General features: G+C 43.3%; 2 protein-coding genes across 6 annotated transcripts in view; both read right to left on the reverse strand.

Annotated features, from left to right (window-relative positions):
* The window catches only part of Il1rl2 (interleukin 1 receptor like 2), a 49,322-nt gene extending 30,933 nt beyond the window's left edge, over window positions 1-18,389 (reverse strand). Inside the window, exons 1-5 of one of the 4 annotated variants that reach the window (XM_059281645.1) lie at window positions 18,291-18,389; window positions 10,137-10,261; window positions 9,349-9,418; window positions 8,342-8,576; window positions 6,801-6,996 (exon numbers count right to left, since the gene is read on the reverse strand). In XM_059281645.1, coding sequence (XP_059137628.1) covers window positions 6,801-6,996; window positions 8,342-8,576; window positions 9,349-9,412 — 495 coding nt within the window. In that variant the 5' untranslated portion in view covers window positions 9,413-9,418; window positions 10,137-10,261; window positions 18,291-18,389. Of the gene's footprint in view, window positions 1-6,800; window positions 6,997-8,341; window positions 8,577-9,348; window positions 9,419-9,869; window positions 10,085-10,136; window positions 10,262-18,290 lie in introns of those variants that run through there. The other 3 variants (XM_059281646.1, XM_059281644.1, XM_059281643.1) reach the window with 3 other exon arrangements.
* A 4,003-nt stretch (window positions 18,390-22,392) lies between these two features.
* The window catches only part of Il1r1 (interleukin 1 receptor type 1), a 36,304-nt gene continuing 33,375 nt past the window's right edge, over window positions 22,393-25,321 (reverse strand). For both annotated transcript variants that reach the window (XM_059281970.1, XM_059281969.1), the window contains 2 exons: window positions 24,288-24,455; window positions 22,393-23,799 (listed from right to left, as the gene is read on the reverse strand). In XM_059281970.1, coding sequence (XP_059137953.1) covers window positions 23,393-23,799; window positions 24,288-24,455 — 575 coding nt within the window. In that variant the 3' untranslated portion in view covers window positions 22,393-23,392. The remainder of the gene's footprint in view (window positions 23,800-24,287; window positions 24,456-25,321) is intronic.

Below are 25,321 nucleotides of genomic sequence, written 5' to 3' on the forward strand. Positions count from 1 at the left end.
AAAATACAATATTCACCAATATGCATTCAAATACGTTTTCTACCTCTGGCTTAGCAAGTACAATATTTCCCAAATGCAAAATATTCCAGAATATTCTAGCTAATATGCACTGGATATAAAAGTCTGATGAAGATGAAATCAATAGGGCAGGCAGGAGTCTGGTCACCAAAAATGATGGCAAAAGAAAGAATAGCTGGAATGCTACTGGCAAGAGAACAAGAGAGTCACATTGGTTTTTGAGGGTTAAAATGGGCCATTCCCAAAGACTGGGAAGCAGTTTAGAACACCATTGCCAAAACAAGGCCGAACTAGAGATCACAAGAAGAAAGCAAAAAATCAATAACGTAGCTTAAATTTGAAACAGGGACGCTTCATGGCCTCAACTTGATCTAAACTTAGAGAAATGGAAGGCACAAAGGAAACCAAGGAATGAAATGATCAGACAGAGGCTTCAAAGTGGTGGTGTTTGACTTGACAGGGTTACCAGCAGCGCTGAGAACTTCAGCCATGTGTAGGTAAGTTACGGAAAAGAACAAATACAAATTACAGAGTTCGGGCTGAATAGCTGGCTCAGTAGTTAACACGTTTGCTGTGCAAGCTTGAGCATCAGAGTTTGGATTTACAGAAAACCAACTAAGTGTCAGGTGGGGGAGGCCACTGCCTGTAATTCCAGCTTCAGAACACAGAGACAGAATCTTTCATAGTTAGCTCACTAGCAAGGTTAGCTGCATAGGAAAGTGCTGGGTTTGATTAAGAGACCCTCCCTCACTGAATAATGTAGGAGAGCAATAGAGGATGAATCTTTACACCAACTTCCTGCACACACTTGCACACATACCCACGTGCACCCACACACATGAAAAAAACATACATGCAAAATGGAAAAAGGAAAAAAATTATATAGAAACTTGAATATCACAATAGCTACACTTAAGCGAACTGGTGAATTTCATGGAAGGTTTTACACACCTGAGAATAAAAGGAGTATGTTGGAAAGCATGCCAGGAAGAAGTATCCACTAAGGCACATGCATACAAAGTAACTGAGAACAGGAAAATTCATGTTAGATGTAGAAATCACATTTTAAAAAAAAGATGGAATATATAGTTAATTAGAGTTCCAAAGGAGACAATAAGAAAATACTGAAGGAACTAGTAACTAAGGAATATGGAGCAAATACAGAGTAAGCTGTAATTTCAAAAGGCATGTGCAGAATGGATGAGAAATCTCTGTCTCAACTCACTGGAGCCACACTACTAAACTCCAAAGTCGAGGAGAGTATTTTCAAGGATTTCAGAGATTGAGGCCTATCATCTTCAAAAAGGACAGGAAGAGAAGAATAAGAAAGGTGACCCTGTCCATGGAGCATGAAAAATGCTGGAAATCATAAACCAATGAATAATATGTTTAAACTGCAGAGTGAAAATAAATGCCAATCCATGAATAAAGAATAGTGCACAGAAAAAAATTAAAATAAGAACATCTTCAGAAAATGATAATTCACACTAAGAAAATACATGGGTGGTGTTAGTTGGGCACACAAACTACACATAGTTATTCCAGGAGCTGGAGAGTTGGCCCTGTGTAAGGGTTAAGAGCTCTTCTTGCTCTTTCAGAGGACCTGGTTCGGCCTCCAGCTCCTACAGTGGAACACACAATCATTTGTAACCCCAGGTCCAGGGGATCTGATGCCCTCTCCTGGTCTCTGTGGGCACTGCATGTGGGATACATTACATTCAGTCAAAACACTGACACACACAAACTGAAAATAAAGAAATCTTTAAAAAATGATTCCATGCACAAGCTCAGAGGTATTGGTTAGACTATAGATGAAGAGAAAGTTCTATGTTTGGGGAAATTCTAAAAGAATACTGATTAGGTATAGCAAGAACGTCTTTGGGTGTTTAAATTATCAGGAAATTAAAATCAGCAGCTACAGTAGCATGTAAGCCAAAAAACCTTTTAGGGAGGGTTTAAAACACGGCAGTCTTTCATTTCTTCAGAATGTGATAAAGTACTATTTCATATCAAATGGCAATAATTGAAGGCTGACTGGGGATGAAGTAATCAGTCAATACTTGTTGAAGATGTCCGCTATGAAATTCATAAAAATAAAGATGAACAATAAATGCTTGATTTTTAAAAAGTAAGAAAAAGAAAGGGAATAATTTTAGAACCAGAATGATAAATAAAAACCACAGACAAAGGGGTTCAAAGGTAGTACATCAGGAATCACAGAAAATCTGAGGACTAAAAATCTAGCCTAGACCTTTTAAAGGCCCAGATACCTGCTACTTAAAATAAACATGCCCTAAGAGCATACAAATACAGAAGGTTAAAAGTAAAATATAGAAAAAGAGAATCAGTATCCCACCAGCTACCACAAGAAAGCTGGTATTGTGGTATTAGGACCAAAGGGAGGCAAACTTCAAGAAAAAAAGAAAAAGGCACACCTCAGAAGTTCAATGGAGCAGGAAGCCAAAGCAGCTTGAAATATTTCCGGAAATAACATCTCAAAAGTATAATGCAAACATTGATAGAGTCAGAAGTATAGCAAAATCAATAATCACACTAAGTTGTGTTAACAAGTCTAAGTTAAACTAAAAGAGAATGGGGAAGGATAAACCCGCTGACTCGCATAACGCAATCCACAAGCCCGAATTTCAGTGTTTATGCTGTCTTCAATACACAAGAAACATCAACAGAAGTTGAACATAGGCTGGTCCAAAAAGCCAGCCTCAGATTTCAAAGTTCTGAAATTGTGTAGAATGTGCTGTCATACTTCTTTATGTCACAACCAGAAATATTACCTTAAAAAATACCCAAACACTGCGACATTTGTGAATTAAGCAACCCTTCAGAAACATCTAGAATCAAAGAAGATGTCACAAGGAAAATCAGAATAATTTGAGAATGATAGATTAAAACCTGCAGAAGTCAACCAAGATGCAGTTTCAAAGAGAGCCACAACCTTAAATCTGCATATTAGAAACTTGGGCTTAATGACAGAAAAATCTGTCTCACAATGTTCATAAAATAATAGCAAATTAAAACCAAAAATCAAATAAAGTAGTAGGGAGAACTAGACAAGAACAGAAATTGATGAAGCAAAGAAAGAACAAATTAATAAGAGAAGATTTATGAGGTCTGCAGTTAGTACCTTGAAAACATCTCTAAAGTTGACAAACTCCTGGCAGAGTAATGAACCAAAGAAAGCAAGAAAGTGGAACTAAAAGACACTGGAAATTAAATCCTACGGACATTAAAAAGAAAATAGAATTATATTTTAATAGTATCATCTTAGTGTATCAAAATTTCTAAATGAGCACACCATATCAACTCTGTCACAAATAGAACCGGGTAAGATGAATAGTTCTTTAGCTCTTAAAGACAACTGTATAGGACAATGAACCTTGTCCTACGAGAATGTCTGTCCAAGTCCTGGGTGATGTCACTACTAAGGTCTGTATGTGTGTAATAGGAGAGCTAATGGGTTTATTACTTTCTAGTTTCTTCTAGAAATCTGAAACATTTCTAGAGTAAAGAAAACTGAAGTTTTGCTCTGTTTACTTTACAAAGCTAGACTGCCCATGTGTGAAAATCTGACATAGATATAACACAGGAAACAAGATCTCAGAACATTCGTGATACAAAAGCTAAATTAAAAAAAAAAAAAACTCTAGCAAGTTAAATGTTGATGGTGTGTACACACCATGCCGAGGGATTCCAGGAATGAAAGATGACTACTGTAAGATCCCCAAAGCGATCCTGTCATTTGCGGTGGTTTAAATGAAAAAGCCTCTATAAGCTCATGTGCTTGAATGTATGGTCCCCAGTCCACGGAATTATTTGGGAAAGATTGAGAGGTGTGGCCTTGTTGGAGGAGGTCTGTCACTGGGGGTGGGCCCAGCTAACACTATGCACTTAAAAGAAAAAAACTCAATGAAGGACTGATGATAAGGCTTATCACTAAAGTGCTTGCATTCAAATCTAAGGACACTAGTTCAATCCTCAGGACCCACATGGTGAAGGGTGAGAACTGAGCCCCACAAGCTGTCTTAACTTAATATGCCTGTCACAGTAGGTGCATGTACACACACACCACCACCACCACCACCACCACCACCACCACCACCACCACACCACACCACACCACACTCATATTTAATTACAACAAGCAAACTTGTAGTGGGTAGCCATTCCAGCTTTGGTCTGGAAGTTCCAACCCCCATTGAGGCTTCGGTAACTATCACGCCTACAAGGCGGGGCCAAAGGAGGGCCCTGAAGACCCAAAATCCAGATGCGCCACGCTCTCTTGTTTCCTGGACCCTGGACGATAGAGGTGGACCAAGGAGAGTTCTCCAGAGAACACCACCAGACTGCGCTGTGTCTTTTCCAGAACCCACCACCTACCTATCCCTTCATTTTTAAGTTACCCACTAAATAAATCTTCCTTTTAACTACATGGAGTGGCCTTAATAATTTCACCAATACATATTTAATTATAACAAGCAAACTCAAGAGGAACAAACACTATCATTCATCAGGAAATGTAGTAAAGACAGAACAGGACACAGTCTGTCACCTGAAAAGCAAATGTTACAAAGAGCAAGGCTGCAGGGAGCTGAGTGGCAAAGCCCTTGTCTTGCATGTGCAAGGCCCTGGGTTTCATCCTCAGCACTGAGGGATGAAGGGAGAGGAAGGGAGTGCAGGTTAATCACACCCTGCACTATCAGATACAGACACATTAGAACACTAGCATTGGTCATATTCTCTACGACCCAACTGCTTCATTTTTCTGCAGAACATTCCACAAAACTGCAAGCATGCATGAACCCAATGGTATGCACATGGAGGTTTACACTAGCTTTACTTTAACTGGAAACAACTCAAGAGTCTGAAGATGATGGTGAAATACTATACAATAATTAAAATGGACAATGACCCGAAAGTACAGACTGCGGTGTGGATGGTTCTCACAGGTTTACTATTGGTCCAAAGAGGCTAAATACAAAATACTGCACACAGATGACTCAAATATGAAGTTCAGAAACCAGTAGAACTAATGTAATAGTCTAAATTAAGAAAGTAGTGATCCTGGGAATGAGGAAGGCATATTTTGGTTTGGTTTTTCAAGGTAACAGAGGAAGTCTTTGGAGCTAATGGTAATAGTTAATCTTGACCTTGGTGGTAAGGGCAATTAAAGATGCATTTACTTTCTGACAACCCGTCATCACTTGTCTACCTGTATGTCATTCATCTATTTTCTACATACATTTTAAGCACCAATGAAAATACTTTAATGCATGCCATTTGTTTCCCAAGACAAAGAAATGTGTAAAATCTGCAATAAGTTACAATAAAATGATAAGGAAAATTAAGAAATACAGCAAAAGACTTAGACAGACCTGAAGAGGATTAAAAAACGGACAATAAACTCAACAAATGGTCGATTCCATTGATAATCAAGAGGAAAAAAAACCTAAATTAACTACAAGGCAGCATTTCACGCTCACCAAATTGATTTTTTTTCCAACAGGGTATATATATATATATATCCCTGGCTGTTCCAGAACTCTCCATGAAGACCAGGCTGACACTGAACTCACAAAGCTGCCTCTGCTTTTTGAATCAAAACTGATTTTTGAAAATTAAAATTTACAGACAAAGTTATCCTAACCTTATAAGGAATCGCCTATAGGCCTAGTGAGTCAATTTGATATAAAACTTTGGAAGCAATTTTTGACATTGGTAAAGCAGAATGAATTATTTATTTGTGCCTTTGCCATCTTGAAAATGCCACACTGTCAAAGATGCCTAAGACAGGTGTAAGGACATTGATTTCCACATTTCACACCGGGAGCCAAGGAACATAAGTGAAGATGAAGTATGTTACAGGTGGGCTTTCAGAAGGACAAAAGTCTTTGTTTTGAATGACCTTGCATGGGAAGGTAGTTGTACCAGGTTAGGGGGAGGGAGGATGGGAGCGATACGCTGCCCTGGAACGAGGACTACACTCTGAAGCAGACAACAGAGAAAAGAATTAATAAATAATTTGCCAGTATGGATGAAAGCTTCAGTGAAAAAACTCAGCAAAGAAAAAGGAAGACATTTGAATAATCCTGTCACCACAGAACAAATGAGGAGAGGGGACCTGACAGATGAAAAACCCATAAAGGAAACTCACGACCCAAGTGGGTCGTGACTAGGAAGCAAGCAGAGGGACCCGAGCTCCAGTGTCGAACTGTAGCTATTCTGCCAAGACAAAGCCAAGGTTAGAGTGAAAACGAGATGAGGAAAGACGAGCATGAGAAACTGTTCACATTTCAAAGGGGACCGGCTAAGATGCAGATGTTAACTTCCAAATACAGTGTTATATGAGGCTGTGACCAGAATTGATGATAGTGGCAGCCACCTGCCGGGGGGCAGTGTGTGGCGAGTAACCTGGAACAGGGATGGCAGGGGTCTTTCTTAGGCTTGACTTCATATAATTCCTAATTTTTATAGCACCGGGACATAACAGTCACTCAAGCAGACCAATGTGAGTGAAAAAAGATAGCAAGAAGAGCCTGAAAAAAAGGATAATTAAGAGTATAGAGAAAATACAACAATATTGCAAAACAATAACAACCATAAGTTTAAAGTAGTTATCAGGGTCACAACCACCTGTTGTCTTAGACTTACAGAATACCAAATTTGTCCTGAAGGACTTAATTTTCCCTCGAAAAGAAAGTGGGTTTTATAGAAGAGGAGAAAATAGTATCAATAGAGGTTCTATGTTGTTGCTTTTTTGTTTTTACCTTATACCACTTTATTGAATCCAAAATACAGCTGTCTGGGAAGTACAGATGACACATCAGACTGCCTGATTTTCCCATGGGTAAGGTTTGTTGATACTCATCCAATGAACTTACGGGGCTCTCCACGGAAGAATCACACCACTGCTTTCTAAAAACAGTTAGGTTTACAGCTATTCGGTAACAGCTGTGGGCATCCCTATAAGAAAACAGGTTGAACCCAATGAATGCTTACACAGTCCCAGAATTCAATACGTCATTTTCACATCTTTCCTAATTCTTTTCTAGACATTGTACAGACCCTATGCCTCATACGAAATAATAAGCAGTCCACAAACCGTGCATCACCCAAAGATAAGAGGTATTTGTGCAGTGGAGACAGCAGCATCTCATTCAGTCCGGCCCAGGAGGGGCCAATAAACACCGAGGGCCTCTGGCACTGTTTCTCTGAAGAGACTAGACAGTGTTTGTGCTGGATTCCTTGCAGCCACAAAAGCCACCTACACTTACTCCTGAAGAAGTAACTGATAAATCAGAGGATTGGTGAAATATAAAAACTCTCTGTAGTCCTTAAAAATGTGGATGGTGTGAAAGCCAAAGACCCAGAGCTGCTCCAGATTAACAGAGATTAAAGGCACACGGGACACGCCCAATCTACAGGTGGGAAAAGCAAGGTTTGGAGAGAGAGCACAATATGTTGTCGTCGGTCAAGCTACTGTGGGAAGTCACAGAATTAGACCTCTCTAGCCAAACGTGATTTACAGGAGGGTTTTACTGAAATCTTGAAAAGCTTTACAAACTGGAAAGGAGAGGGAGGGGGGAGAACAGACAGACAGACAGACAGAGAAAATATGAGCAAAAGGAGCACCTTTGGTGGGGCATGTGCGTCCAATTGACTATAGTTCTCTCCAAGCTCAACTGTCTTTCACGGAAATAGCTCAAAAGGCCACTGTCACTCAATGGCATTACATCTGGCACGGGGGCTCATGTAGACTCTAGAACATCTCCCAGGCTGGCTACCTTTTCAATGCTGGCTTTAAGCAGGTGCCTTATGAAAAGTTTTTGAAGGAGGCTCATTTTGATCTGGATCAACCAGTGGTCAAAAATTTTCGATATTCTGAGGAAATGGCAGCGATAATATCGATATCAGCATACCTTGTAAGCTGGTCTGGGCTGAAACATCATTTCAATGAAAAGGATGCAACTTGTGCTCCAAAGCTGATTCATAAATCTGCAACTTGTGCTCCAAAACTGATTCATAAATCTGTTCTGCTCTCAAATGTGCTCGCTGGAAGTCACCTCATAACCGTTTAAGGCCATCCTGAAATGTTGACTCAATGCGCTTTGCCTCGACACACATCCTTGCTGGTTGTGGCGGCTCACATCTGTCATTTGGTACTTTAGGGGCTTGGGTGAGATGGAAACTGGTCTAGGCTATGTAACATGTCTCAAAAATCAAGGTTAATAATACCCATTTTCTTCAAAGATGTATATAGAAATGAAGAGGGTAGTGTGTGAACTGGTTCTCCTTTAAATAAACTTACCTTATAACACACTGGTAGATGCCCGAGTCCTCATTTGCCAAGGGAAGAAACAAAATCCAGGTCCCGTCCTGGTGATTTCTAAGCTGTCTGTTATGGGAGAGTGGACTTTGGTTGGGTGTTTTGTACCATGTCAGATTGACTGCCCCGTTTGTTGCTGGAGGGTATGAGCAATTGAAAGCAAAAGGCTGGCCCTCTGAAATGATCTCATAGTACATATCAGTATCTTTACACCTCCCTAGGGAAGGAAAGGAAAGGACAAGAAACACCATGACAGAAAACTGGTGTCATTACTCATTTTAAAAAACATCTTGTTCTGGGCAACGTGAATTTTTGTTTGGGAGTTTCCAAACCCAGTCGTTTAGAAGCATAATGCCAAGGCCTTCAAATATATCACCAAGACAGGCCTTCTTCAGGCCCTCCACAAAACCACCACTCCCTTTTGCCTTTATTCTTCTATTCTTCTGCCCTTAGTTCTCTGTCCTCCTCCTCAGCCCCAACCCATCCTGGTCATCTGTTCTTCCCGGACTTGCAGTCCATTACTGCCTTGAATAAAAGGCATCCTCCTCCCACAGTGGATGGTTTTAAAGACGCCTTCCTTTTAAAGCCCATTTCTACCAAGTTAGTTTTTCTTAGAAATTTGTTCTGTCTCTGGTAGCTTTGGACCATAAAACAACCCGTTATACAAAATAGATGCCACTAGTAATCCAGCCACTTCAGCACTGGAATTGAGTCCACGAGCATTTGGACTTCTCCATATCACCTAAATTACTCCAAAGTTCCAAGGTGACATTTGGGATTGAGCCTCCAAGAACTTGGTAATGAACTTTTTCTATTTCCCCATGTCTTGGACTCTGCCTACCAGATCATCTGGGGGCAAGAGTGATAAGCAAGGCTGGGGCTTAGTTGATGCCTTGAAGGTAGGTCAGAGGCCTGGAGACGGGTAACAAAGGATGCTCCCCTCAAGATGACAGGCCTCTGGGACCCAAGAACTCACAAAACAAACGTACCTGCTGTCACAAAATGTGGAAGCGCGAAAGACACCCCGCAAAACAGCAAGGGCAACATCCCCATTTTGAGCTACAGGGGGAAAAGAAGATGATAGGAACAGTAAGAGGGGCAGCTGGGCTGGGTGCATCTTCCCACAGGCATCAAGGCTCAGACTTCTGAAAGCCCAGTCCTCCACGTTGGCCTCACCATCCCAAAGCAGGCCTGCCCCCACCCTTATTCCACACCACTTTTCTGTGCCAGACCTCAGAAGCCAGAAAACTCAGTCTGGCCTGTGGAGGGGACCAGTGGGGAAGGTTAGGGGACAGGGGGCAGATATAGTGTCTTTCTGCCACTTAGAGCGATCCCACCGCAGCCGGAGCAGGCTACGGACCCGCCCAGCTTGTGCCTGAGATCCGCCTGGGACAGCTGAGCTCCCTGGAAACCCCGGACTCTCGCTGGCTGAGCAGTGATCCCAGGTCCATCTGGGAAGGGCGGGCAGGAGGCGGAGAGAATAACCCGAGCCTGAAGACCCCCAACTCACGTTCAGGCTCCACGCCTGGGCAGGGACAGTCACCAAAGCCGCCCCAGTGGGATCGCTGGCTCTCCTCTGCCCTTCCCTAGCATTGATGCTGCCCGGGGCAGGGGGAGCGGGGAGCGGGTTGGGGAGGATCCACCTGCCTATGGGATCGCAGAGCGCGGGGTCTCGTGGAGCAGAGCGGGCGGGAACCCCGCCAGGGACCGGATCCCCGTCAGTCACCGCATTCCACAGCCTGGGCATGCCTCACCGCCGCGGGCGGAGCAGACTCACCTTCCCCAAGTGGAGCAGGACAGAAAGAACCCAGCCCTAGAGAGACGTTCGGTCTTTTTTGCCTGATTCCAAGCTAACATGTTCATCTATCGGGAATGTCGGCTTAAATCTGCTCCAGATTATCGCTTTAAAAAAAAATATTTCCTTTCCAACTCCATTAGAGTGGTTCTTACATGCCCAGCACTGCCCTAATATGGACTATCCCAGAAGTGGAAGAAGCCATTCCCCATGGCTTCTGCGGAAAGGCATTAACCCTCTGTGGTCACACTAGATCTGTAAAGCAGACATCCTACAGGCTGAGCACCGCTCCTGTCTAAACTCGCCTTAAAGCGCTGCTCACCCAGACCTGTTGTCCCGAGGCACCGGAGACCCTCCAACCCCCTACCCCACCGAGGAGAAAACATCCAGTGCAATCCGCCCACCAGCTTCTTAGCCGGGCTTTCCTAGTGGTCTTTGTGGAATTAGGGACAGTGAGACTTTCGAAACAACCACAGCATCAGTCTGTCTGTGAGCTGTCCCAAGCTCGCAAAGTTAAGACGGACAGGTGCCACCCACTATGGCTTACCAGAAGTACTCGGGACCCCAACCTTACACTTCCGGGATGATCTCTGTGTCAAATAAGCTTTTTGACTCATGAAGAATCAATCACTGGGCTTGGGATACAGAACAGATTTGAGGATTGCGAGCTTTTCAACAAACAACATGATGTTAAGCAAAATAAGAAACAGTCTAAGAAATAGATGCTACAGGTTCTGCCAGTATGGAATTTAAATAAAAATAAAACTCAAATGTGAAAGAAACCGGTACGGGGAGACCAGATTTGATCCGTATAAAACGAACACCAGTCATGTAAACAATTAAACATAGAACTGATTAAAGTTTTAAAAATGAAAATGAGAAACTGTAACATGTTTGCCTGCAGAATCTCCCAGAGCAGCAGGTAGGAAGGAAATGATCGCACACTTGCAGAGGTCCAAAGAACAACTTTAGCTTTGTTTGTGACGGCCAGAAGAAAGTCTGCTTTGGGAGACCTTTCTGAATTCATTCTCTTCCCTTGTCCGCTCTGCTCTTCACTTTCATGTCTTTCCGGTTAAGTGTGTGCCGTGCAGTTGTTAAGGGCAACGTAATTCCAAGCAAGTCGTGTCATGTAAGCAGCAAACGAGGAAGGAATCTTCTCCCAGCTTCCTGTAACTATCCTCCATGCCCAAACTCTCTTCTTAAATTAGGTGCTTATTCTCTCCTCCTCCCCACTGCGTGTGTGTGTGTGTGTGTGTGTGTGTGTGTGTGTGTGTGTGTGTGTGAGAGAGAGAGAGAGAGAGAGAGAGAGAGAGAGAGAGAGAGAGAGATAACTCCTTAAGCAATATAAGGTATTCTTATTTGGCTCCCTTAGTCATTGTATGAAATTGTCTACATTGCATGCCTATATAACCTACTTCTTCATAGAAGCATTAGAGTTGTGGGATTTAAACATTCGAGGTGTCATCCTTCTTCATACAGGCATGCTGTTACATAGCATACAAATGTATGAGCATGTGCAACCTGCACATCCCTCTCCTTCGGCCGTTGTGGTTGTTCCAACTTTCCATTTTGCTCTTCATTGTAAGGAGTGTTGCTGTGTCAGCCTGGCAATGTCCTCTTGCGTGTTTGAGAGCAGTTCCCAGATTACTAAATGAGTGTGTCTTCATCGGCATTGGCAGACCTCTAATTGTTTCCATGGTAGCATCCTCCAGAGAAGGATTCCATTGCCCGGTGTTCCTGCCAAACATTAAACGCATTCCCAATGTGCCCAATGACACAAACAGGGCTTAGAGAGACGGACCCTTCCAAAGCGTGCAGTCATTGTTTTCTGGTAAATCCAGTTCTAAAGGATAGTCAACAGTTAAGAGCACATAAGATAGCAATTCCATTGAGAAGATAGGAAGGGTGTCATAGTCACAGCCTCGCTCCTGAGCAGTGGCCTGGAACCCAGCAGGGACACAACTGGGAGAAGAGTTCTCCTTTTCTTTTTTTAAGGTTTGTTTTTATTATTTTTTAATCGTGCATGTGAGTGCAGGTAATCACGGGTCCAGAAAAGGATATCAGATCCCTTGGGGTTGGAATTACAGGGGGTAGTAAGAGGGTCTGGGAACCAAACTGGTCTTCTGCAGCAGCTGAGCTGTCCCCCCTGCCTGGGAGGGCTCTCCTGGAGAACGAAAAATCAGGACAGAGTTTGGAGAATTCCAACAAAACTGAAATGAATGTAATGTGGTCACCCCAGCAAAGAAGGGGAGAGTTAGGTAAACAAAGGTGTGGAAGGAGATGGGGGCAAGATCACATGGGGCCAGAGAACAGCAGTAGAATGGCTGAGTTTACTATAGGTAAAATTAAAAGATGTTAGAATACTTACGTCAGGAAAGTGTAATCTCAAACTCATTGTTTCAATGTTATCTTTACCACTAAAGACCACCAAAAGAGACCACTAAGTGGCCTAAGAGCACATGAAGTTGGGAAGGAATGGTATGGTGTGGGGTAGGGGACAATCTGAGGAAGGAAAGAGGTAGACATCATATTCAAAACCAGGTAAAGTCAGTATATGCTACTGAACATCAGGAGAGTGTGTTTGTTCCCTTGGGACACTGGTGGTAGGGGTTGGGACCTCGACCAGCAGGTCATTCTTCAGTAACAAGGTCCTGAGAGAGAGAACCAGGAGATCAGAAGATAAAGAGGATAGAAGATAAGAAAGTTTGGGATCAAGAAGTCTTGTACAAGCTACGCCTTATGCCACACAAGCTTACTAAAAAGTGCAGCATCTTATATACTTTTCCTGGGGAGAAATGGGGTGGTCGGAAGGAGCTACCATACACTGGGACGAGGTCAGCAGGAAGCTAATCAAACAATGTTGCACAAGGGGAACACAGGGTACCTCAAGAACATTACAGACCAAGCTCACAGTGGCCTTGAGACTGATAAGCAATAGCCCCATACAGTGGGAGGAGTTGGGTTCTCAGGATCTGAAGCCACAGCTCCCCCAGGGCACTGGCTCCAGGCCACTTGGTTAATATCAACCAAGTAGATTCCTGGCTTAGAGAAGGAGCTATGTTCTTTCCCCATGCATCAGGGCCTCCGGGAAAGCCTCGGTTGATCAGTCAGACAAACTATCAACAGATGCCCGAGGAAGATGCTCCCTTATTGGGGTCTTTTTTTGACCTATATGCTTGTGACATTGGTTTGCTCACTTACAGAGTGCGTTTTCCAAACCTGCACCCCGATAAATCAAGAAAATCCCTTGGGAAAAACTCTTAGGAGGTAGGATTACAAGGCCCCAGTCAGGTGGCCCCTAAACAGTCTATGAAATAGGTGACATGGCTGGGGTTTACCCATGACAGTGGAGATTAATATCTGGAGACACAGTTTGGGTCTGCACCAATGCCTCAGCTCTTTCTCAATATCAGTCTAACTTATATGAAATTTAGAGAGCAGCAAACCACACAACGGAGTAGAACCTGAAGCCTGGACATCTGTTGGGTAGAGTGCCAAATACCTAATTCTAGATGGGCCACTGCCTGGTATAAGAACCACCACCATTGAGCTTAATGGATTCTGTCCTATCTTTACACTCACACCCATGCAGGCACACATTCACAAAGTTCTTCAGCTTGTGCTTGAAGGAATCCACTGCCTCCAAGACATCCCACTCCAAAGCAGAGTCCTGTAAGCAGATCACTTCCCCCTGCAGAAAAAGGAAGCCTGGCTGTGCGGCTTTCAGTTGGGAACGCTTGTTCGGTACTCTAGGTCTGTAGAAAGAGGAACCTAGTTTGTCTGAGAGCTTTGTATCTAACTTTGCTGTGATTCCTCGATGACCCTCCTTTCCAGAACGAGAAACCAAAGTCAGAGGTGCTGACAAGTCTTCAGGACCTTCACCTTTAGCTGATGGCTCCTGGTCCTTCAAGCCTGGACAGCAGGGAGCAATCTTTCCTAGCACTTTCCAGGTGAGGCTCATAGTCATAGGACCCACAAGCTGATGGCATATTTTGGTTCCACCCAGCATGACTATTAACACCCCAGATCCTTTCTTACTCTGGCTGCTCCTGGGCCGTGTTTTCAAACCAGCCGTGACATACGTCCATATCAGAAAATGAAAGGGCTCATGTCTATCCCGCATCAATGCCATCTGGAGAAAGTGGGTGCTTAGAGCACCTGCCTCTTGTCTCAGAATGATTGCTCACTGATGAGGGCTGGCGTGTACTGGGAGCAAAGGCTGTCCCAAAGGCCAGGTACTTCTAAATACAGTTTTTAGACACATTAATACTTAACAAGAAATACTCATTTCAAAGGATATTGTTTTTGACCACCAAATTTGCAATGATGTTCAGATGAATACTTCATTCCACTGCTACCTTGCATGTGAAAGTGTTGTGCAAAGTCTCTGGGGAGTGTAGTCAGCCAAGAACCTGAAATACCCATGTCCTGTGCAGTCACGCCAAGTAAATCACCAGGGAGGGGACCAAAGTTATTTTCGGAAGGATGTTTTGTCATTTAGGCTGTGTATATTTAAAAACGAGGAGGGGAGGGAATCTAGATAGCCAACAAAAACAGAAAAGCCATTCATTTGGCAGCCCTTAACAACAACTTAGAGAGCATTCTTCAAATATATTAGCATGAACAAAGATTTGGGCTAAGTTTTTGTATGTATGTGAATGTGGATGTGTGTGTATATGTATAGGTGTGTGTGTGTGTGTGTGTGTGTGTGTGTGTGTGTGTGTGCAGGTGTGCAAATGACATGGCACACATTTAGAAGTCAGAGGATAACTTTTAGGAGTTAGTCTTTGACTTTCAACCTTTCATTTTTAACTTTATTTTATTTAGTTAGTTACTTAATTATTCTTATCTTCATCATCTCTGGTGGACTGGAGACAGGTGGGGATGAGAAGAGAAGGGATCGGAGTCAGGGGAGGGATGGAGGAAGAGAGCACTGGGAGAGACAACTGGAAATGGGGGAGGACACTTGGGGGATGAAGTAGAAACCTAGTGCAATGGAAACTCCCTGGAATCTACGAGGGTGACCCTAGAGCAAATTTCTAGTAATGGAGGACACAGAGCCTGAATGAACTGGCCATCTTCTGTAACTAGGCAAGGCTTCTACTTGAGGACTGGGACACCAACCCAACCACAAAGCCTTCTACCTACAATTTGTCCTGCCTGCAAGATGTGCTGGAGTAAAGGTGGCACAGAACTTATGAGAGTGGCCAAACAATGATCTAACTTGAGAGGGAGTCTACACCTGATACTGCCTGGATGGCCAGCAACCAGATGCTGAATAGCCCAGAGAGCTAGGGTAGAAACAAACATAACTTGAAAAAAAAAGTCAATGACATGATTCCTAATGATATTCTGCTAAACTCATAACTCATAGATTGGAGCCTAGCATAATTGTCATCAGAGAAGCTTCATCCAGCAACTGATGGGAGCAGATGCAAAGACCCACAGTTAAACATTAGGCTGAGCTCAGGAAATCCCGTGGAAGAGGGATAGGAAGAATTGTAAGAGACAGAGGGGTCAAGGACACCAGGAGAACAAGGCCCACAGACTAACCAGGGCTCATAGGAGCTCACAGAAACTGAACTGACAATCGGGGAGCCTATATGGGTCTGACTTAGATCCTCTGCATATATGTTATAGTTGTCTAGCTTGAAGTTCCTGTGGGACTCCTAACAGTGGGAATGGGAGCTGTCTCTGTCTCTTTTGCCTGCTCTGGGGACCCTTTTCCTCCTACTGGGTCGCTTCGTCCAGCCTTGATGTGATGTATGTGCCTAATCTTATTGTAACTTGCTATGCCATATTTGGTTGATATCCCTGGGAGCCTGGCTCATCTCTGAAGGGAAAAGGAGGAGAAGTGCATCTGGGGGAGAAGGAAGGATTCCAGGAAGGGGCTGAGAGAAGAGGAAGGAAAGGAAACTGGTCAGGATGTAATAATGAGAGAAGAAAAAACAAATGAATTACCATGGCCACTGCCTAGTGGCTTTTCCCTCTCAGCTTTTGATGTCTTGGTTGGGAAAGAAGAGAGTGCATGCTAGACAAGCATTCTAGGATGGAGCCTTCTCCTTCCACTCACAATAATGCCACCTAATTTCTCTATGCCTATAATGAGCACTTAACCAACAACCTCTGAGAAAACTTACTTCACACGTTACAGTCAAAATAAGTAAGTGAAGGATATAAGACATTTTATCATGCAGAGATGGGTAAGGGGAGCCCACTGCTCACTTTGGCACTGGGCAGGTATTAAATATTGTCAAAGCGCCATTGAAATACGTTAAAAATGGCTGTTGGTGTTAATGCTGGATTCCTTAAGATCTTATTGTAAGCATTGTAAGCACTCCTGGTGAGTTTCCTGTAGATGAGCAAAGACACTTAGAAAGAGGCGATCTGAGGACCTAATTTGCTACGACTAATCTTGCTGCTCTGGTTGCCTTCAGGAAATGGACTGTCAGTCACATAGCCAGCCTGACTATACTTGGGACAACACTGGCCATTTTGAACTCTCCGTGGATGCCTTGAGAAAGCAAGCACCCCAAGATCTCCACTGAGTGTGCTGGCTCCTGAAGGTGTAGCCTCAGCCGGGCAGTTTCAAATCACTGTACTAGATGTATTGCTACTTTGGGCCTTAGTGAACGCCAAAGGCTGTTGCATCCTCTTCCACCCAGACCAGAGAGGGAGCACATGGCCTGGTGGCCCAGTAGAGGGATTGCCGTGGCATGTGTATATCATGTGATATCAATGTCTGTAGAACCCTTTATTTGCGTGTGATGTGCTGAGATGGCTACAAACCCCCTCTTCTATCTACCTAAGCATTCTGTTCAGACTCACTTGGTGTATTGGCTGAGACACCGTCCTAACTCCCTTCAGTTGTAACACTCGCTCAGTGAAAGGGCTCTCCTGCATGGTCTCCTCCTGCCAACTTGAAGAAGGGGCTGAGCTGGTTGCCTGGAGAAAAAAAGCAGAGACAGCTGAGCAGTCAGCAAGCTGAGAACTGAAAGGGACAGAAAGAGGCCAAGCTGTAGAAGAGGAAAGGTGTCTGGCTGTCTAACTGCTGAAGAAGAGGAGAAAGATGACATTTCCTGTAATTTTCCCCTTCCGTAAAACTTGTTTGGGCACATGCACATGAGTGCAAACACACACACACACACACACACACACACACACACACACACACACACCCCTATTCATTTCCTGTGACTTCATTTTTCTTTAGAGCTGAGAAGGATTTTTTTTAAAAATATGAACTACATATTTATTATCCATCCATCTATTCATAGACAACTAGGTTGTCCCAATTCCTTGCTGTAGTGAATATAGCAGCAATAAACACTGGGGTGTAAATACCTCTGTGGAAGGGTAGGAAGTCCTCTGGGCCAGGAATGAAATAGCTGGTTCCTATAGAAAGAGTTCTATTTTTTTAAATTTTAGGAACCTCCAAACTGATTTCCATTATGACTGTATCAACTCGCGTTCCCGCCAGCGGTGAATAAGGTTCTCCTTCAGGTTCTTTCCAACGTGTTTGCCAGATTTGTTGATGACGGCTATTCTGACTGAGGTGAGATCCTATCTCAAAGTAGTTTTTCATTTGCATTTTCCTGATGACTGGATGTTGAGCACTTAAAGAAATATTTACTGCCCATTTTGTGTTTCCTTTTTGGAAATCTATATTCAATCAGTAGCCATTTTGTTTCCTTGGCATTTGGTTTTTGCAATTCATTTTAGAGTCTGGAGATTAGCCCATGGATCTAATTGCAAGGGAAATTCGAGGCTTCCGAAGCAACCAAGTAGAACAGGGAATTCTGTTTAACTATCAAAAGTGTTCAAGAGAGACAGCCACTGTCCACAGCCCTCAAGGTAAACAGGGTGCTGCATCTGACTCAGGCTCAGCCAACATGTAAGTAAGATGGCTGGGAGTTAAAAAAGGGGGGGGGGGTAGTGGGGGAGAGCAGGAGCCAGGCAGAAATAAGAAACAAGCACAGAACAAAAGCAGAGGTTGAGTCCCAAGTGAGTTGGAAACAGGCAATCCCTGTCATCAGCGAAGTCTGAGGGGTCCTTCTCAAGATGTGCGAATGACAGAAAACCGATAAGCCCCCAAACATGTCCTAGACCAGGAAACAAGACCCAAATAATACTCACAACCACTTCTAGGTAAAAGGTCCTTAAAAAGGTTGAGTAAACATGGCTCCCAGCAGGCTGAGCTGGGAGTGAGAGTCAACAGGATCCTTCCTGCCCAGAGTCTAGTAATTCAGGCCCAACTGGTCTAACAGCTTCCCTTCTCAGAGAGGCAGAGTTAGTGTTTTACCTTCAGATTTAAGATGAATCAATGTACAGGAATTAGACGCTTCAATCTGCCAAGCCTTCCTCAGCAGACCCCCTGAGCAGCCTGGGGAAAGACTAGTGCTCACTTTAAATAGCGTCATCCATTTCCTGTAATGTTTTCCTCCTCTAAAACTTACTTGGGCACATATGCAAATGCCCACCTCGCTCCTACACAGGGAGGCCTTAATTCTGTTTATAAAATGATATTATTACGCCCCCAAGTCCCTCACCCCCATCTTGCATGCTGGTTGTTTACACTTTCCTCTCCCATGTGATCTTGTTGCTGTAGCGGTTCATTTCTGCATTTTTTTTTTTAGTGAACGTGAAAACCTTTTCAATGTACCATTCACTAGCTGCTAAAACTAAGAAGGTATATTTGGAGATTCTGTCCCAGAGACTGGATGGAGGTGCTCCATGTGTGACCTAGGTACATATGGATTCTGGACGGAGGTGCTCACGTGACCTAGACGCGTATGAAGTCTTACCACAGAGAGCAAAGATGGTTCAAAGCAGCTGGTGCTCTGCTCTCATTCAGAATTATGCCTGGTCAGGAATTCACAACTCAGGTCTTTTTAAAAAGGTGGCACTTTTATGGAGAAATAATTCCAGAGACCTCTATCTCTAAGAGAAGCTAGTTTAAGACAAACAGGGAATGTTATTTTATGGAGAGGGGCTACAAATGACTTATTAACAGTTTTAGATCTGACCTAACACATTGCTAAAACAAATATTGTCAAAGAACAGAAGTACGCTGGAACATTGGTTTCTTTTGACGGGAAATTTAGAAAAGGCAAGTTTTCTAGATGCCAGACTGCAAACTTTTGTGTTCCTACATTTTAATTTTTTTATTGAGTGGTGTACTCAACGAAACTACAATCTCTGATCATTGAAGTCAAGCAGCTTTACTGCATTTGATTTAGTTCATAGACGTTTGCATGAAGCATGAAGGGTAAAGGGGCAATAATAGCAACAATAATGGTAACAGTAACAGGATATAAGATTTATGTATGTTTACTGACCAATTTAGTGCTGTGTTGAGGATCAAACTCCCACATGCTAGACAACTGGTCTACCACTGAGCAACAGCCTAGACCTTAATCCACTCCATAAACAAGGGAACAGATGGGGCTACATAAGGGAAATCAGGGATTATGGGACTGTTTGACCATGACCTCAGACCCTGTCTTAGAGTTATCATTGTTGTGATAAACACAGTGACCAAAGCCACCTTGGAAGGGAAGGGTTTATTTGGTTTACCCTTCCACATCACTGTTCATCATTAAAGAAATCAGGACAAGAACTCAAACAGATCAAGAACCTGAAGGCAGGAGCTGATGCAGAGGCCATGGAGGGTTGTTGCTTACTGGCTTGCTCCTCATGGTTTGCTCAGTCTGCTTTCTTATAGCACCCAGGATCACCAGCCCAGGGGTGGATACATCCACAATGGGCTGAGCCCTTCCCTATAAATTACTAATTAAGAAAATGCTTTACAGGGTTGCCTACAGCCTGATGTTATGGATGCATTTTTTCAAATGAGGCTTCCTCCTTGCCCATGACTCTAGCTTGTGTCAAGTTGACATAAAACTAACCAGCACAAACCTCTACTCCCCCTACCCAAGAAGAACATTCTGCAAAAGGCATAGTCCTTTATATCAGGCCTTGGAACATGTGTAAGCTGAAGAAAGGACAGACAGGTTTTCAATGATACTCAATAGAATGTAGCCAGAAGTTATCCTGTGTCCCACCTGGCCTGCGATCAGGACAAATCACTCTCACCCGCCAGTCCTACAGCTGCTCAGACCCAAATAAACTTACAGAAGCTTTTATTATTTACAAGTGATATGGCCTAATGGCTCAGGCTTCTCACCAGCTAGCTGTTATATCTTAAATTAACCCATTACTATAAATCTGTAATTTGCCACATGGCTTGTGGCTTACCAGTACTTTACATCTTGCTTCTCCTGGCGGCAGCTAGCAGCATCTCCTCTGTTCTGTCTTTCTCCTTCTTCCTCTCTAGCTAGAATGTCCCACCTAACCTTATTCTGCCTCACCATTGGCCAAACAGCTTTATTTATCAACCAATCAGAACAACACATATTCACAGCATACAGAAAGATATCCACAGCAATAGAGGGTTTAACAATTTATTGGAAAACAAGTCGAGTCTATTGATTCATAATACACACTGTACATAAATTTGGGGGTTTGTGATACATAATATTTAGCATCTGCTGCAGAATTATAAAATCGAGGTTTTTTTAATAAAAAACACCCTTCATTATCGATCAGTATAAATATAATTTATAAAAAAAGTCATTAAAATGGCTCAATATTTTTTCTATCATTATAAGTAAAATTCAAAAGTCAGGAGAGAGAAAAATATACATTCTGCTAAACCAGTTTTAAACACTGGTAATTAAATACATCGTTGCATGTGCAAACTTCCGCGACACTTGCTTGGCCTTTTAAAAACACCATCAGAAAGCACAGTGAAATCCGAGTCATGGGGAAAGCATGAAAGATAGCTTAAGCCAGATACTTCTGGGGAGGAGGGGGCTAAGTCAAAGGAAGCCCCCACTGCTGGATGTGAAGTTTCATCCTCTTCACCCTCCCCTGGGGACCAGGAATGACACCACCTTCTTGTTCAGGGTCTTTCTTGGCACAGGTTTATCCCTTGCCTCTGCCCCCCACCCCACCCCCAGTTCTTGGTGTCACACTGTTTGTGGTTCTCTGCTATTGCTCGCTCATACTTCCTGGCCAAGTTTCCCATTAGCTCTAATTCACTCATAATATACACGTATGCCAATGCATTTTCTGGATGACAGACAAAAAAATTATCGGCAAAACTAAACTTTTAAAGAAAGCATCATGGGTTAGGCGCAGACTTCTGGTTGCCATCTGGGACATCCTTGCTTTCTCTGACCCAGCAATCCAGTGACCCATCCACTCAGTGCTCGCAGGTTGGATCCAGGAGAAAAGAGGTCGAAAGTGAGAGTCAGAATCTCAAAGTGTGTGTGTTTTTCTCTACCTCTATGTAGGTGAGCAGATGCCTTTTAAATAATATTTGTGCTCACCCATAGCAGATGTTCAAAACATGAAAAACAGAAGGGTACCCACCCTTAAAACCGTGGGTTTCTTCTTGGCATGTGAACCTGGCTTTGCAATCTTCCAGAACTATTAGGATTATTCTGAAGACAGTCATCAAGTTAAAAACAAACAAACAGAAAACTTCTGTACCACAAAAACCAATTTGCTTTCATTTGTAGTTAGAGAAGAAATGTTGACCTTCAGGGGGAAAGTATTGGGAAATAAAAACATCATGCTGAAAATTCTAAAGTTAGTTTTTATAAATTCCGACACTGAAAAGGACTGTGTTTGTTCCTTCTGTAAAAACAGTCCTGGACTCAGTTGCTTCCTATAAAACACTCACATCTTCTCCCATGAGGATTGAGGTAAGGGTAAGCAGACAGTGATGGACCTGAAATCAAAAAGTTGGAGCACAGGGGCAGAAGCCAAAAAGTTCAAGTTCAAGGTCTGGTTACAGTAGAGTTAAAAGAGTAATTCTGTAAATAGGTCAGTTTCTCTGACCTATGGATAAAATTAGAGTAACTGCGAAATTTAAACACGATTATCCAAGAACATTTTAAAATAAAGGTCTTGGCAAATCTATACCACATGTTCACACTGCAGAAAGCAATAAAGGATGGAGACACCCCCACTAGCTCTCCTTGCTAGCAAAGAAACCACCTTCTAAAGTGACCACGGGCAGGCGGCATGGTTGGCGTGACAGACGGGCTGGCAGCTTGAGTGGCCAAGATTTAGAGTAAGGAGAGATCAGGAGCTTGAGGATTCTAGCCTTGAAATAAACTTTGAAGTTTAGCAAATTCCTTGTCAAGTGAAGAAAATGAAGAGTGAGTGGATCCTAGTCACAGGAAGTGGGGAGCAAGGCAAAGATGGAGGTGTGCTGAGAGCCAGCCGACATAAAGGCTCCACAGGCTGTTCTGCGGTCACACAGCAGGATGGTGACCAGCAGGCTGACGGGAGACAAGACAGAGAGGAAGGCTGTGCAGACTTCAGCTTCTGCACACGAAGAAGAGCCTGCAGACGTGCTGGGGCACCAGGGCGTGAGGTAAGACCAGTCTCATGCATAAGGGTGAATCCTCGGGCTATGCTTGGGGCAGAGTGGAGGGAGGCGGCACTGCAGAGCTGCAGGTCCAGAGAAGCAATAAGTAAAATGCACAAGAATAAGGACGAGGCAACAGTCCTTCCAGAGAGGACGTGTGAACAGAAGAAAGTTGTGGGCGGCTTCCTTCTACAGTTAACTTTAAAAACCCACTCTCTTCTGCAGAAAGATAAGGTGGCTGCAGTGGAGGGAACCCCAGAGAATCCTTCTTCATTGAAATGACAGTTTTCGAGGTCTATAAAGTAAAGTTTAGTCTTTGAAAACTAAGTTTGGTGGTCAAAGGGTCTGGAAAATGCAAGGAAGTTATGCCTTCTACTGTGGGGTGTCAGTAAACCTCACCTGCATTGAGGCTTAGGGGAGCCACTTCTTCACCAATGACCCCCAACACAGCCACAGTCCCACTGTAAGGCTGCAGAGAATTGATTAAACCACCCACAGATGTGGCCATTTCCTGAAGCTTAATCCTCCCAGTTCACTGCCTCAACAGCGAGTAAGCCTCCAGAGCAGCATCCCTGAGCATCCATTGCCCTGGAGCTTCCCAAACTCTCGATCCGAACTGTCCTAGCCCACTATTGTCACCAAGTCCTATTCCCTTAATGTTCTGATTCCAGGTGACCCGGCGATAAGGGACTACGGAGGTGCATTTCATGACAGAACACATAACTGGGAGGCGCAGCCCAGCTGCAGCATCCTACGACAGAAGGCATCCCAAAGTTCTTGGTCCACTTCTGTCATGCTAGCTGAGAGGTAAATGAGTCTCTGCCTGCATTTTCTCCTTGGTGTCCAGGCTTAGTAAATGGTGTCTGGACATCGGAGACTGACGCTGGGCCGGCATGTGGTATCTCACGTTCTTCCAGAACCTGGTCTTTGCAGATTGTGGCCTCTCTTTAAAGTCCCCTGACCAGCGAATGGCTCCTTGTTTCCGCTTAATGAATTGAATAGATTCTGGCATTTTCTCATAGTCTTGGATGTTCTCCAACTCAAGCAGGACAATTTTAATTCCTTCCCGGGTGAGAGCATTATATAGTGCTATTTGCTCTTCAGATGAGTGACCCAGCCAGCTGAAGTCACCCATATATCTCATTAAAATGATAATCAGCCTCCTGCTTTTCTTTACATTTTCATTAGTAACCTCGATGATATCTGTAAGACACAGAGCACAATGTGGTCAGTCTAGCTGCCACCTAGACATTCTCTCCTGAACTCAACACTCACAACGTTCTTTGCAATCTCTGTTCTAAGGCTCCTGTTACTTTCCCCCAGCCTTACTTGAGGTCCAAAGACATTTTCATTTTACAGACCAGCTTAAGAACTAGCCCACAAGAGATGGACTTTGCTCTTGGAGCTCAGAAAACCCTCAGTCAAAACCTTTAAAACATCTTGCTAAATCATTTGATCTATAGTACTCCTGGCTTAGTAAAACAGTTGCAGAGTGACTATTACCTATAACTAACTGTCATTAAATTTTCCAAAAGGATAAAAATCAATTAGACATTGACCCAACAAACTAAGAGAAAATGTAACATTATACACCACTGAAGAAATTCTTTAAAGTCTTCAAATATGTCCGATGGTACCAACCCTCTAGAACTGGAACTCAGCAGCTAACTTCACAAGAAGTACTTCCATACCTTCACCAGCATAGTCGTCCCTTCCACAGATGAACAGCTTATATCCAAACTGTCCCTCCAAGACCTCAGGCAACAGTTTAAACACAAAAGTATCTAAGTTTGAGGAGGATCCTTCTCCGAAAGTCTTGGGATAGAGAATATAGGCATCATAGGCCTTTCCGTCGGAAGCTAAAGGGGAAATGAGATGTATTTAGAACCATGGGAGGGAAGTGGGAGATCTGATAAAGTCAACACCACGAACATTTGATTGAGCTTGATATACTCACGTGGCTGAAAGAGCAATACCTTACATCTAATGCCACTTTAAAATTCAATGTGGTAGCAATTTGTAATTTTTGTTCCTATACTCCTAACATTTTAAAGAATGGTATGCCTTCTCACACATTTTTATGTGCGCATTTGATTTTTCCCTCAGATATTTAAATAGTGTCCAGATTAATTGTTCTTGTCAACCTGACACAAGCTAATCAATTGAGAAGATGGAGCCTCAGCTGAGAGCACTTAGTAGGCTAGTTTGTGGGCATGCCTGGAAGGCATTTTCTTGATTGATGACTGATGTGGGAGGGTCAAGCCCATTGTAGGTAGGGCCACCCCTAAGCAGGTGGTCCTGAACGGTATAAGAGAGCAGGCTGAGCAAACCTTGGAGAGCAAGCCAGTAAGCAGCACTCCTCCCTGGTCTCTCCCTCCCTTCAGCTCCTGCCTCCACCGTCCTGCTTGAATTCCTGCCCTGACTTCCTGACTATAAGGTGTAAGGTCAAATACACCCTTTCCTCACCAAGTTGTTTTTGGTGATGGCATTTTCTCACAGTAACAGAAACCCTAACTAAGACCATTATTCACAAAGCCTGAAATCAGACTATAACCTTTGACTACTAAAAAAAAAAAACCTATCATATCACTCTCTTGAATATATAAAATATAATCTAAATAATAGACTATTTTCTATACACTGACATTAACTTTAAAAACAACTTACTCCTCGTGAGTTTCACACATGTGCAGAGTTTATTTTGATCGTATCTACCACTCACTGA

This window comes from Peromyscus eremicus, chromosome 16_21, assembly GCF_949786415.1.
Source record: "Peromyscus eremicus chromosome 16_21, PerEre_H2_v1, whole genome shotgun sequence".
NCBI classification, from domain to species: domain Eukaryota; kingdom Metazoa; phylum Chordata; class Mammalia; order Rodentia; family Cricetidae; genus Peromyscus; species Peromyscus eremicus.